Source organism: Megalobrama amblycephala, linkage group LG10 (genome assembly GCF_018812025.1).
Source record: "Megalobrama amblycephala isolate DHTTF-2021 linkage group LG10, ASM1881202v1, whole genome shotgun sequence".
Lineage (NCBI taxonomy): Eukaryota > Metazoa > Chordata > Actinopteri > Cypriniformes > Xenocyprididae > Megalobrama > Megalobrama amblycephala.
This window is the reverse complement of record NC_063053.1, coordinates 27,079,171-27,093,531: the sequence shown is the minus strand read 5'-3', so window position 1 is coordinate 27,093,531 and position 14,361 is coordinate 27,079,171. Positions and strand designations below refer to the sequence as shown.

Sequence of the window (14,361 nt, the reverse complement as noted above, 5' to 3'; positions counted from 1 at the left end):
TCCTGTCAGTTCCCGGACTACATTTCCCATCATCCTCTCTGCCAGTCACCTGCACACACTTCACACTAATCACCACACACAGCTGCAGTTCATTACCAGGACTATAAAAGAATCTTACACATATCACCTCACCGCAAGGTCTTGTTTTTCCTGTGTGGCATTTCCAAGCGATAATCCTGTTTCCCTGTCTGTTCTGGTTCCTGTTACTGATCCCTGTCTGGTTGTACTGTTCTGTGATTGATAGCTGCCTGCCTTTTGACCACTGCCTGTTCTCTGACTGCGATCCTGCCTGTCTCTGATGTTCCTGTTCGCCCCGTTTGACCATGCCTGTACGACCACACTCAACATTTAATAAAGCTTTGCATGTGGATCTTACTCTGAGTCCCGCCTTCGTTACAATATGTAATACAAAGAAGTGGGATTTACAAAATGGACTGTTTCAAAAGTGTTCTATGGTCAGACGAGTCCAAATTTGACATTCTTGTTGTAAATCACAGATGCCGTGTCCCCCTGGCTAAAGAGGAGGGAGACCTTCCAGCGTTCAGTTCAAAAGTCAGCATCTCTGATGGTATAGGGGTGCATAAGGTATGGGCAGCTTTGCTGAAAGGTATATAAAGCTTTTAGAGCAACATATGCTCCCCTCCAGACAACGTCTATTTCAGGGAAGGACTTGTGTATTTCAGCAGGACAATAAAAAACCACATACTGCAGCTATTACAACAGCATGGCTTCCCATCATGGCCTGCCTGCATTCCAGCTCTTTCACCTATAGAGAAAAATACGTCAAAGACGACCACAAACTCTTCAGCAGCTGGAAACCTATATCAGGCAAGAATGGGAACAAAGTTCAACACCAAAACTCCAGAAACTCATAACCTCGATGCCCAGACATCTTTAAACTGTTTTGAAAAGAAGAGGAGATGCTACACCAAGGTAAACATGTCCCCGTCCCAACTATTTTGAGACCTGTAGCAGGCATCAAATTTAAAATGAGCTCCTTTTGTGCATAAAATTGTAAAATTTCTCAGTTTAAACATTTATGTTATCTATGTTCTCTTGTGAATAAAATATTGGCTCATTTGATTTCATAGTCTTTTAATTTTCATTTTATTCAAATTTAAACGTCCCAACCTTTCCAGAATTCTTATAAGTAAAAATATAGTCAAAATGACATTTCAGATATCTAATTGTTGTTTGAAGTAGCCAGTTGAAATTTACTTCTTTTTTTAATTCCTAAACAAAACTGGATTATTGCTACCAATGCTTATGACACGGATCCATCAGGAGGATTTCCAAATGGGTGCTAAATCAGTGTACTGAGATTTGTAGCTGTAATTGCTGCAGTGTTTGTTTTGGTAGCCATAACTCTCTCACACTTCCACTCCCTGAAACTTCTGTTTACAGAATGTGTTTTGGAAGGAACGTTAGCCAACATGAACAGGAATTGTTGAAACAGAGACTGGCATCCGTGCTATGAGCAGAATCTACATGCGTGAGAAATGCTCCAATTTCTGATCATGCCTAGAACAAGAGCAGAATGCAGTGACACATTTTTGCGTGTCAACGTTTGGCGCTCGGCCAGGTGTGAGTGCACGCAAGGTTACATAATGAGAGATACACGAGAGAGGGAGTGGGACGTGTCATTTGAAGTGTCATTTTAATTCTTGAAATAACAATACATGACACTTCCTCTGGATACGCTAACTGTTCTCAATGTCTTCCTCTGCATGCAAGCTGCACAGTAATGATCAACAGATAACAGATATGCTTACATGGCTATTTTTTTTTATCATAATACACAAAGTTCTTTGGATTTAATATCAAGAACCCATAACTACTAATTACACAACACTGTTTTCAACTAAAGACAGAAAGTTTTTATGCGTTTTGGCCGTTCATTTTCACGACAACGGCATTTTGGGGGCCTGAAAATGCAAACTTTTGAAAACGGGTTTCAAAGTGAGTTTTTGAAAACGAAACTATTATTGTCTTCGTGGAAACTACAAAAACACAAATTTGTGGAAAAAGTGATGTCATGCGTACGCATGTATGTTCAGTCTGTGTCCGAATTCGCGTACTGCAGAGTAGGTACTACATTTGAATTTAAATTTACTTCATGACCGTTGAAAAAAACATGTTCTATATAGTACAAATGCAATGTAGTATGAATGAATTCAGACGTACTACATCCACCATGTTGTTACTGTCACATGACCAGCGTCGACCAGTTACGTCCCTTCAACTCCATTCACAAATCCTCTTCCGTGGCCTCATGGGATAGTAAAGTGTCCATCATATGCGCACTTCAGAATCTCACCAGAAGTAGTAAGTCAACTTTTCGCCGACTGTTTTTCGAATACTATGAATTCGGACATACTACTCTGTTTGCATACTGTTTTTCGCATACTATAGAAGTATTCGATTTCGGACGCAACATGTTTCTTACAATGTGACATTGCCAACTACTGGCCTTGCAGCATGATACAGCATTTTTAGTCGTTTTCGTCGATCTGTGGGAAAATTTTTTACCTTTTTAGTACATCGTTGTTGTGTAAATGTACCCTTAGATGATGTATGGGTATTAGGGATGGTCAATATATCGCATGCGATTCTCAAGCGCGTAGTTCACTGATAAGCCACGCAATATCACGTTCATATCGCAGATGAATCGCCTTCGATAATGAACGCGATATTTGCGTGGCTTATCAGTGAACTACGGCTCTGTCTGTTAAATGGCGCTCCATTTGAAAGCAGGTGATGGCGATTTAGTGGTAATCAGGGAACCGGCTTTACTGACGAAATGCGCGTGAGAATCGCATGCAATATATTGCCCATCCCTAATGGGTATGCTGAGTAGCCATAGGTGTAATTAATCACATTAACTATGAATGTTCCACCATTTCACAACCAGAGCTGCGTTCCACTCCCCTTTTAGACATGCACTCATGAACTTCCCTAGGCACTTCAACCTCGGGGGAATCCCTGCCACCATTTTGAAGTGCATTCCACTTCATGAAGTGGACGAGGTTTATATGGACAGACTCTTGCTCCCTTGATTTTGACAGAGGAAATGAGTCTATTTCATATGTACACTTCAGGCAGCTCCATATACCACAATGCAACACGATTGTGACGTCATCACATATCGCGTTTAATTAAATATATTTTTTTAATTTATTAATATATCATAAACACACCTATATACATATAGAATGCTACATTGAACAATTTTGTAAGGGAAAAAATTAAATAATAAATCAACTCCATTGCGGATTCCAAGTCAAGGGCTTAGGACGTTCCAATTCAGCCCATTGCAATGGTTCCACCAGTAATGGGCACTCATGCAACGTAAGCTGACATACATCCGATTAAACGAGACAGAGGAAAGTTAGCAAGGGAAGAGCATAAAAAAAAAAAAACTGGAACGCAGCCTTCGAAATGTCGAAATACTTGTCTTTATTTTGAAATGCATATCTATAATTTATAATTAAAAACCTTAATTTTTTTATTTATTGGTTGGATGGTTAGGCAGGAAGTTGTTTGAGAATTGTGCTTTAAAATAAATGCCATTTTGGTTTGATATTTTTCATGTAATGCAAAGAAATGCATGTATTTTTAATAGTGGTTTAAGTTTCTAAATACTTTATGGGCCACTGTTTATGAATAAATGCTGTTCATGCAATTCAGCCTTTTAAAATAAATATCAAACCACAAAAACTCAATGTGAAAACTGTAAGTGTTCCTCATGGTGAGTGAAGTGCCCTGAAGGTGTGTGCATGCTGCGTGTAGAAGGAAAAAAAAGTAAAATAGCTGTGAGGCCATATGAGGTGAGTTTGCACTAAGAAATGCTGATAAATGAAATGATGGGTAATTTCTGCTCTGCATCTGGCTGAAACTTGCTTCTTCCAGTGAACATTCTGTGGCTTTCAATGTTCAATTATGTGACAATGTACAATTAACGCAGCTAATGTGCTAGATAAACATATCTAATTTCTTAACAATGTAGACATTTCAAGATGATTGACTGTAAATTATAAAAATGTAAACTTGTATCATACTGTCCTCAAAGATGCAAAAATGTTTTAATAATAGATATTTGTAAATATAAATGTCTTTCTCTTTTTTGCTCCCATTTTGTGTTTCACAAAAACAGTATACGAGTTTGAAACAACTTGAGTAAATCTCATTTTTAGGTGAGCTATTTGAATGATTTCCCAAAGGTTCTGCTTTCATTCTCTATGATACAGTCTTGCAGACTTGCAGCATACCATACAGATGTTGTGATAAGGAATTCAGTTTTGTTTTACTGAAGATGATATCCTTCAATCCAATAGTCTAACTAAAAGATCCACAAGTTTCAGCCATGCCCAAGTTGGCCATGATGGACCGAGTTTTAGATATGTGGTTGAATTTTAGTGTTCACTTCGCTGTAATGATGCCATCATGTGGCCATGATTGTAATTGCATCTTAATTGCTTGAAAATTATGAATAGGCTAAGTTAGCTACTGTCCTTTAAAAAAATCTCAAGTATAATAATGAATGATTTCCTTTTTCATTTTGTGTTAAAATAAGTGTTCTAGTGAAAAAAAAAACAATGTTAGAAGTAAACAGTACATGGGCAAAGTCTTCAACTGTAAGTAAAATTTAGCTAAATTTAGCTTTTTTTTTTTAGATTTTGCATAGGCCTATACCTGCTTTATTATATTAAAAAAATGTGCATTTGTGCAATGTTTTCAGATTCTTTAATTTGTATCTGCCCTGGCTAGATGTACCTAAATCGTAAAATACAGTAACTTGCCACATGGTTAAGATGAGGAGGCAACTAAAGACAGTAGCCTACTTCTCACACGTAGCCTACACTATCTTGAGATAAAAACTTAGACATAGGTTAAGTTCAGACAAGTTTTTCTTTTCTTTTCTTTTTTTTTTCAAAGGACAGGACATGTAATCTGATAAGAACCTGAAAAAGAGCATGTTTTTTGAGAACAAACTGAAGTTTTCACGTAACCTCATTTGTAGCTGCCAACTCGCACGTCTTCCGACATCAGCTACCGCTCAGATTTTCCACCTGATTACAATGTCGTGTGCTATATTAGTATAGTCTTACTGCTAGAGCAGTGTCTTTCTCTCAAGCATAAATATGGCTAATTGTGTTGCAGAATATACAGTTTTTACAATTTTAAATTTTACAATTACATTTCCAATGTTCACATAACCTATCAATGTTGACATAGCCTATCATAGCCTATAGATATATTTCTATAATAATAATTGAATGAAAAACAAAAAAACAAAACAAAATAAAAAACAAAACAAAAAAACACCTCCACCAATAATAATAGCCTAATAGTTCTAATAATTATATGTATTTTTAGGTGAAATGTTTTACTTGAAAAAATGAAGAAGCAAAAAGTTTGATCTAATAAGTAGATCTACAGACCTGCATAAACAGCCATTATAATAAGACTTGTCTTAAAAACTAGTATGACCAACTAGCAGTTAGTTGTAATCAGTGTTGTGGAAAGTTACTTTTAAAAGTATTGCATTACAATATTGCGTTACTCCCTAAAAAAAAAGTAACTAGTTGCGTTACTTTGTTACTTTTTCTCACCGGGGCTGGGCTTGCTTGTTTGTTTTTTATTAACAACAAAAACGTTCTATTTTTGGCAAAAATGCCCTTTCACACCAAAAGTGAAATGAATAAGCTTCAGGCTGAAGGAAATTTACACCTGTACAGTAGAGGGCACAGCTCAAAAACAAACCTTTCAGCTGTGCTGCCATCTGGATTAAAGAAGAATAGGATACATAGGAAGTTCTAGTTCTTATTTCTAAATCTAATCTAAAATATTTTTTGCTTATTAGTATGGTTGAATTAGGTCTATTGAAGGTCAGCAGCAAAGACATTATGTATTTAATCTCAATTATTAACCAAAGTATATTTGTGTAATTTAATATAGCTAGTTAATTAATTACAGGTTTGCAAAAATTCTGAGATTGCATTTCACTGTGTTTATTCATTTTAAGGAATACTGAATGTTTTTGTGCAAGTGAGATGAGTAAATGCATGTTCACATTTAGTCTAAAAAAAGTTACTTGCGTTAGGCTACTTATTTGAAAAAGTAGCCTAACTTAGATATTTTGTTGTAAATTGAAAAAGTAATGCGTTACTTTACTAGTTACTTGAAAAAGTAATCTGATTACACTGACAACTAAGTTACTTGTAATGCATTACCCCCAACACTGGTTGCAATCAATCAGTCTTACCTTTTGGTATCAAATTAGACCAATCCATGTTTTTATGTAGGTATGTTTATGTAACTGATTTTAAAAAGTTATCAACAGTCTTAAATAAAAAAAAAAAAAAAAAAAAAAAAAAAATAGCAATTTATGTAATCGGTCCATGTTTGTTTCCCTCTCTCTCTTTTTTTTCTCCTTCTCGGGAACTACATCTCCCACAATGCAACATGTCTGACGTCAGTAGCCGGAGTTCCGCGTGTCCGGAACTGTAGATAATATTGGACGTTTATGTGTAATATGATGGAAAATCGAGGAGTTTTATCGATTATATTTGACTTGGATAACACGCTGGTCGATACAGCTGGCGCAGGACGAATTGCCATTCAGAAGGTAAATGAATGAATATGATTAATGTTTAAATGAATGAATATGATTAATGTTTAAACTGACGCTTTAAAGAACAGCTGACAATACCATGGTATTTCTATGTTTTCTTTTTTTATTAAATGCTTAAAGGAAAAAGGTATTTCTATGGTATTTGGACACATACATATTCTTTGACGTACTCTGAAGTATACAGTATGTCAATCAAAGTACCATGGTATTACCCTGCTTATGGTAATACCATAGTATTTTTTTTTTTACATACTCAGAAGTATATCAAAGTACCATGGTGTGTTACCATGTTTTTTGGACACTTACCATGGTACTATGATGATGATGATGATGATAATAATAATTATAATATTTATAATAAATACAACAACTACTTTATTTTCTATATCACCTTTGAAGGAGCTTCTCAAAGCACTTTACAGAGTAGAAATACAGGGAAAAATACAAAATAAAGCAACAATAGTACATAGGTTTATTAAAACAACAAGGAATCAACAATGTTTACCACAATCAACAATAAGCCAACTTTAAAAAAAAAAAAAAGAAAAGCTGAGATAAATACTCCGGAGCAAGTCCGTGAAGTGCTTATTTCAGAATAAGGTTTTTAAAATCAACTCTAAATTTAACCGGTAGCAAGTGCAATGATTTTAAATGGGAATATTATGATCTCTTGTAATAGTCCTAGTTAAAATTCTAGCTGCAGAATGTTGTACATACTGTAGCTTATTTAGAGTATGCTTAGAAATCCCAGTACGAAGCGCATAGAGTACCTCAGAGATGACGTGTTTTTGTATGCAAAACCCGGAGTTAGCGTTTTAGGACTTCCGGGTCCATTGCGCTAAAGTCTATGTTTTTTTTTTTTTTTTTTTAATGGGATTTTGCTAAATCGCCTGAAATAAGGTCTGGGGTTCACAAAGCCTCTAAATAATTTAATGCTTTATCTTTGACATAAAACACACCAGTTATAACCCTTGTGATTTTTTTAAACGTTTTTTTTAGGGCAACTGAAAGGGATATCATGGGATGCAATTTTGCAATATCTCCAAGAAAAAAAAGGAAGTCTTCACAAAATTCTGTGTACACATGTCAATGAAAAATCAAAGATCACTCCTAGATTCCTCTTTTTTTCCCCTTTTTCTATTCTGAAACTCAAGTAGGCCTACAAAAACAGCAATGATTTGCCAGTCTTCTTGAGTTGATGAGGAGAACCATTAAGCACGACCTCAGTTTTGTCACCATTTAAACAAAGAACATTATTAGCCTTCCATTATTTTATCTCATAAATACATTTAGTAAGCAGTAAGACTCACTTTGACCAAGTTTACAATGAAAATAGATCTGTGTGTCATCGGCATAAGAATGATACTTAATACCTAGAGTTTGTAAAAGTTGGCCAAATGGGAATAAATAGACTAAAAAGTAAGGGTCCTAATATTGAGCCCTGAGGGATGCCAGTAGAAACTGGTCCAATATTAGATCTATATTCCCCTAAAGCAACAAACTGTGTGCGTCCGGTCAAATAAAATCTAGACCAGTGCCAGAAATATCAAAAACTGTTTAAATTAAAACATTATGTCCCACAGTGTCAAATGTGGCACTAATGTCTAAGCGAATAAGAATAGTAGGAGATCCAGCATCAGAAGCCAAAAAGTGAGTCATTAGTTACTTTAGCCAAGGCCATATCTATTTTTTCAAAAACCAGATTGAAACTGCTCAAAAAGATTATTAACAGAAAGGCTGTAAAGCAACAACACATTCTAAAAAATGTTGCCAGGAAGGAAAGACAAGATATGTTGGTAGCTATTTAAATTATCAAACAACACATTTGCAATCACCAGGTCTAGTGTGTGACCTTTGCTACGAGTAGAGCTATTTTCAAACTGAGTAAGATTGAAACATTCCAGCAGCACCAAAAAATCTTTGGCCGTTGTGGAATTAGTTGTGGAATTGGTGATCAATTTGTTTATTGTAATCTCCAGGGGCCGTATTCACAAAACATTTTATCTTACCACTAAGAGTTCTCCTAAATAGCAGTAAAAGTTCTTAGCTAAGAGTTTTCTCTTAAAACCTATTCACAAAGCTGCTGAGACAAACTTTTACTAAGGAATAGACTGAAGTCTTAAGCTAAGAGTAAGGGCGGGGTTGACCTTGTTGCTATGGAGTATGCACACAGTGATTGGCTGATGGGGGAGGAGTCAGCGATTTAATCATAGAAATATTGTAGAATGAGGTGTCATGTTTCCACATTAAAATAAAGGTTTTAAAATACAAATGCCCTATTCAAATAAATATTTTAATAAAAATGTTGCCATATTCAAAAAAAGGTTTTTAAAATGTAGGCTAAGTGTCACTAATTAAAACTAATTAAAGTATATACAATTAATTGTCCGCCTCTTGGATGTCTGCATCTCAAGAGAATGCAAAATGCAAGCGACAAATGATGTTTTATAAACAAAGCTTGGGAGAAACACATTCAAACGGTCTTTCTAATCAGCTTCCTAAAGAGGAGTATATACACAGACGAGAGCCGACTCCCCTATAGTTACTTCGACAGTTTTCTGCATCCCTCCTCACCCCGCTCCTCACTCTCGGCTGGGGATATGAGGAGAACTTTGGGCTAAATTCTAGGCTCGGAGCCTAGAACACATATTTTTATATACACATATTTTTCTCTTGACTACTCCTAACGTTTCACAGATTTAGGAGCTAGTTTTAGCGCTAAAATGCTTTGTGAAATACTCTTAGAGCAAAAATTTAGGAGTCCTAAAATTAGGACTGACACACCCATTATTTTTAAGAGTTTCTCCTAAATCTGCAATTTAGGAGCTACTTTTAGCCTTAAGATGGCCCCTGGAATATTAAACTTAAAACACAACAGAGACAATAAATTCAGACATAGAATCTTCCTTAATCTTTGGAGATCTATAGACTGTTGCAACGACAGTAGATTGCGAGGCAGAGATACTTAAAACAAGACATTCAAAGGATATAAATATGTTTATAGGTCAGTGCTGATGCTAAGTTTCAAATTAAATAGCACAATGATACCCCCACCTCTACCTGAAAGTCAAGGAGAACCAAATATTCCGTACCCAGGGGGAGTAATGGTATTAAAATAAAGTCCATCACTTTGTCAAGTTTCTGTTAAAAACAATAAGTCCAGGTTGCTGTCTGTAATATCAGGAAAGTGAGACGCCTTATTATTCACAGATCTTTTGTTAAGGCAACGGTGGGTTTAAAGGGCTAGAAGTCACTAAAGAGGGAGATTTATAATCCAAACGGGAAAGTGATGGTATATTTTTTTTAGATTAGCCCCAGTAAAAGACTGTCTTTTGGTCTTTCGTGTCCTGACTCTGAATGATGTTCTAGCTGATGTTCTACATAATGTGGACCTAAAGATGATATCGTTCTCAAAAATTATTTAGACACTTACTCAACTCTTAAGAATATATGGATGTCTTTTCATTAAAAAAATCTAAATCCAAACTGTACCTTTTTTGTTTATAAAAGGTATAGATTTTATGATTTACGCAGTGTTCTTTCTTTAGGTATATGAGCTGCTGAAGTCAACACATGTTCAGGAAAACCACATCTCAGACATCTGTAATTGCTTTTTACGAAAGCTTCTTCATGAATCGTTTGACCCATCAGAAGGAAAAACAATAGATGATGTCAGGATCCATCACTGGTATGAAGCCCTACAGGAGACACAGGGCACAGATCCTGATCCAGATCTGGCCAGCAGCTGCTACTACATGTGGAAGAACACACGTTTACAGGTGCTGACTCTGTCTCCTGAGGTTAGATCTCTCCTGGAAGAACTGCAGAAAAATTACAAACTGCTTCTGCTCACCAACGGCGATACTCAGACGCAGTGGGAGAAGATCGAAGCGGTGAGATGCGAGGATCTCTTTAGTGTGGTGGTAGTCGGAGGAGATCATCCTGAGCAGAAACCGGCGTGCTCCATCTTCACTCGCTGCTTCGAGTCTGCGGGAGTTCGGCCACAGGACTGCATCATGGTGGGAGATTCACTCAGTGCAGACATCCAGGGAGGCATTAATGCAGGAGTGCGGGCAACCGTATGGATAAACAGTGACTGTAAATCTCTCCCGCAGGGCTCCGTGACTCCAGACTACACTGTACCTAGTGTGCTCAATCTGAATGATGTTCTAGCTGAACTGATGTTGAAATGATGTCTACATATGTGGACCTAAAGATTAGACCTTTTTAGATTAGTTTTTTGTTTTGTTTTTTTAAAGAAAAATGAGATGACTTATGTCAGGTAATTGTCTGGTAAAAAGGGATAGTTCACCCAAAAATGAAAATCCATGTTCAATACTCACTCTCATGTCATTCCAAACCCATAAGACTTTCATTCATCTTTGGAACACAAATGAAGATCATTTAAATGAAATCTGAGATATTTCTCTCTCCATTGAAATTATTCACCTAAGAGTCTGACGTTTCAAAATGTTCATAAGGAGATTGTAAAAGAAATCCATATGAATCAAGCAGTTCAATCCAAGTTCTCTGAAGAGACACAATCGTTTTATTTGATGAACATATTTAATTTAGGCTTTTGTTCATGATTGAAACATTGATCAGTGAACATAAACAGAAGCTCAACTGTAATTCCAACATGGCAGACCTTTATCTTTATAACCTCATAACTGGACAATTTAAGTTGTGGAATAAATTAATCATGGGTGATGTGTTTTTAGGTATATGCGTTCAGCAGTGTTGGGTGTAAGTAATTACTAATAATCTAATTGCTGTAATTTAATTACTTTACTTTTTCAAGGGAAAAATAAGGGATAACTTAATTTTTTTTTCTGTAATTTAATTACAGTTACTTCTGATGTAATTGCATTAAATACTGTATAGACTATAGAAGAATTCTATTTGAATACTTTGGTCAGTTCAAGAATAATGTATGCAGTTATATACTGTTTATTTAAAAGAATCAAAAGTGCAGTTTCATGTCTATCCTTGTATTATTCAACTGGTCAAGGTTGATATGTAATTAGTAATAAGTAATCTAATGACACTGTGATGATGTAATTAGTAGCTACTAATTAATTCCTTTTTTAGAGTAACTTTCTTAACACTGGCGGTAATCATGCGAGCAGATGGAGAAAACAATGACTATTCCACCGATGCTCAGTTTGTGCAGTAGAGCTTGCGTGGGATCATGATTGTTGAACGTTGTATTAAATTACATAACACGACAAGAAGCATTGCGTCTTTACCGTGATGTTATTCTGCCTCTCTATTTCTAGTAATAATCACTTTTTGTCTGTTTAAATGGGTGCTTTAAGTAAACAGAGGTGAGTTTTCTCAGTCTTTTAGAATTCCTGCTCATTTTCAAATGAGCATAAAGAAGAAATAGTCTTTCACATGAGGAGAGCCATCTGGTTGGTTCCAGTCCAGTGCCTGTTAACGGACACCATGGTGTGCAGGAAGCGGAAAAAATAATCAACATCTTCTACGTCTAGCACACATGCATTGTATGCTTCAATGTTTTTTTTTTTTTTCTTTATGTATATGTCAAGATATGTAATAATTATTTACATTGGACATTTATGAAATGTTTGTAAGTATATGATTAAATTTGCATGTAAAATAGACCGTACCAAAAACTTTTTTACATTAATTTGAATGAAAATTCACATACCATATTTATGCGATTATTACTGTTAGAAACTGTTATAAACAAATCATGTGGAGAGTGTTTATATCAATATCAATGGAACGTTGTACCAAAATACTACAACAGTGTTTCTTGTGGAACTAGAAACTGTTTTAGCTGAGATGAGATCTTGCAGACTGTATTTAAAGACAGTAACAATATACATCATCTGTGCACTAGGTAGGGCCTTAAAAACATCAGCCAATCGTTTGTGTGATCATCGTGTAAATGATTGGCCCTCTGGCTTGTCGATCACTGCCATGATGTTCCTTGTGAGAGACGTGCGTGCTCCAGTAACTTTCCACAGGTGGCGCATGCAATTGTCAGGAGTAACAACTGCAGATTATGAGTTACCTGCGGTGAGTCTGACATAATGAACACACTAACACGACACAGCGAATGCCGGTGGTAAACAAACACTCGTGTTCCATTACTTGTGCATGAGTTTTGGGAGGCGTTCCCTCGAAATGAACTGTGAAGGAGGGGGGGTTGTTCTTACGCATGCGCTCATTTCAAAAACTCACTAACAGTCTTTGGTTTCTCAGTCGTCAAAAACATCCTCCATAGCACCTTTAATACAGAGGGGCCAGTCTTATGTTGTTTATTTCAAGCAGGCTCGGGTCACCCCACTGCTGAAAACACCCACATTAAACACATCACTTGTAGACAGTTACAGACCTGTCTCTCTCCTACCATTCATAGCAAAAACACTTGAACGGGTTGTGTTCAACCGACTATCATCTTTCCTCACAGAATAACCAACTGGATGTCAACCAAACCAGTTTCAAGAGAGATCAACTGAGACTGCATTACTGTCGGTCACTGAATCCCTACAGATTGCGAAGGCTGATTCCAAATCATCAGTTCTCATTCTGCTAGATCTATGTGCTGCTTTTGACATGGTGAATCATCAGATCCTTCTGTCCACCCTGTCATCACTGGGCATCGCAGGAACCCCACTTTACTGGTTTGAATCCTATCTCACAGGTTTCAGGGTTGCCTGGAGAGGGGAGGTCTCCAAAGCACATCAACTGATCACAGGGGTTCCTCGGGGTTCAGTTCTAGAACCCCTCCTCTTCTCCATATACACTACATCACTGGGTCCCATCATACAAGAACATGGTTTCTCCTACCATTGCTATGCTGATGACACACAGCTTTTCCTTTCATTTCATCCAGATGATCCCACAGTAGCTGCATGAATCTCAAGCTGTCTGGCGGACATCTCGGAATGGATGAAGGGACATCACCTGCAGCTCAACCTGGCAAAAACAGAGCTTCTTGTCTTCCCTGCCAATCCAACTCTATGCCACGATTTCAGCATCCAAGGTCGGCCCCAGAGTATGCAACTACTGCCATGTTGTCCAAGCATATGAGAACATGGTGGTGACAAAATCCTAAAAGCAATAGAGAGCTAATTGAACTGATCTCATTTCTGTACAGTTTTCGTGGCACGCTTTCTCTGTGTCCATTCAGACACAGAAAGTTGGTGTGTCATCACAAAGGGCTCCCCAGCCCAGTGCTTGATGCATTCATTGTGACAGTTTTGCATCTGCACACTTGTCCTATCGACACGCCCCTTTTGTACATAATTATATTTTTCCAAGGGGCTGTCGCAATTGCATCCAGGCATTAGCGAGTTACTGGGATGCACAGTATGCCCGTGTGCCAAGCATGAAACAGGACAGTCTACTGTTCAAAGCTGAAGTGGCCTTGTATGAAGCAAACCCAGATGACATACTGGCGCAGCTGCAGCCATCAGCCTGAGTGTTCTTTGAAAGCATTTCAAGGGGAGGGTTTTCCTTAATTTGAACATCAAAAGTAAATTCATTATGGCCTGCAAGCGCACTGGTAAGAGGTGGGCTCACATAGAAATGGGAATGGATGTTGCGTTGGCCCTGAATCTTTGGGATGCACCCAAAGCTCTGGCTCTTTCTGCGGGACAGACAAGGCGACTGGCAGAGCTGTGCAGAAGAAAAGGGAGAATGTGAGGGAGGATGTGCTTCGGTGCGTTTTGGCATAAAGCGGCTCATGGCTT

General features: G+C 37.2%; 1 protein-coding gene across 1 annotated transcript; it reads left to right on the top strand.

The window, feature by feature from the left end:
* The first annotated feature begins 6,475 nt into the window (after positions 1–6,475).
* Positions 6,476–11,868, top strand: LOC125277246 (N-acetylneuraminic acid phosphatase). The gene is made up of 2 exons (XM_048205594.1): positions 6,476–6,628; positions 10,183–11,868. The coding sequence occupies exons 1-2, from the start codon at positions 6,527–6,529 to the stop codon at positions 10,825–10,827; spliced, it is 747 nt and encodes a 248-aa protein (XP_048061551.1). The 5' UTR covers positions 6,476–6,526; the 3' UTR covers positions 10,828–11,868.
* Positions 11,869–14,361: the final 2,493 nt, after the last annotated feature.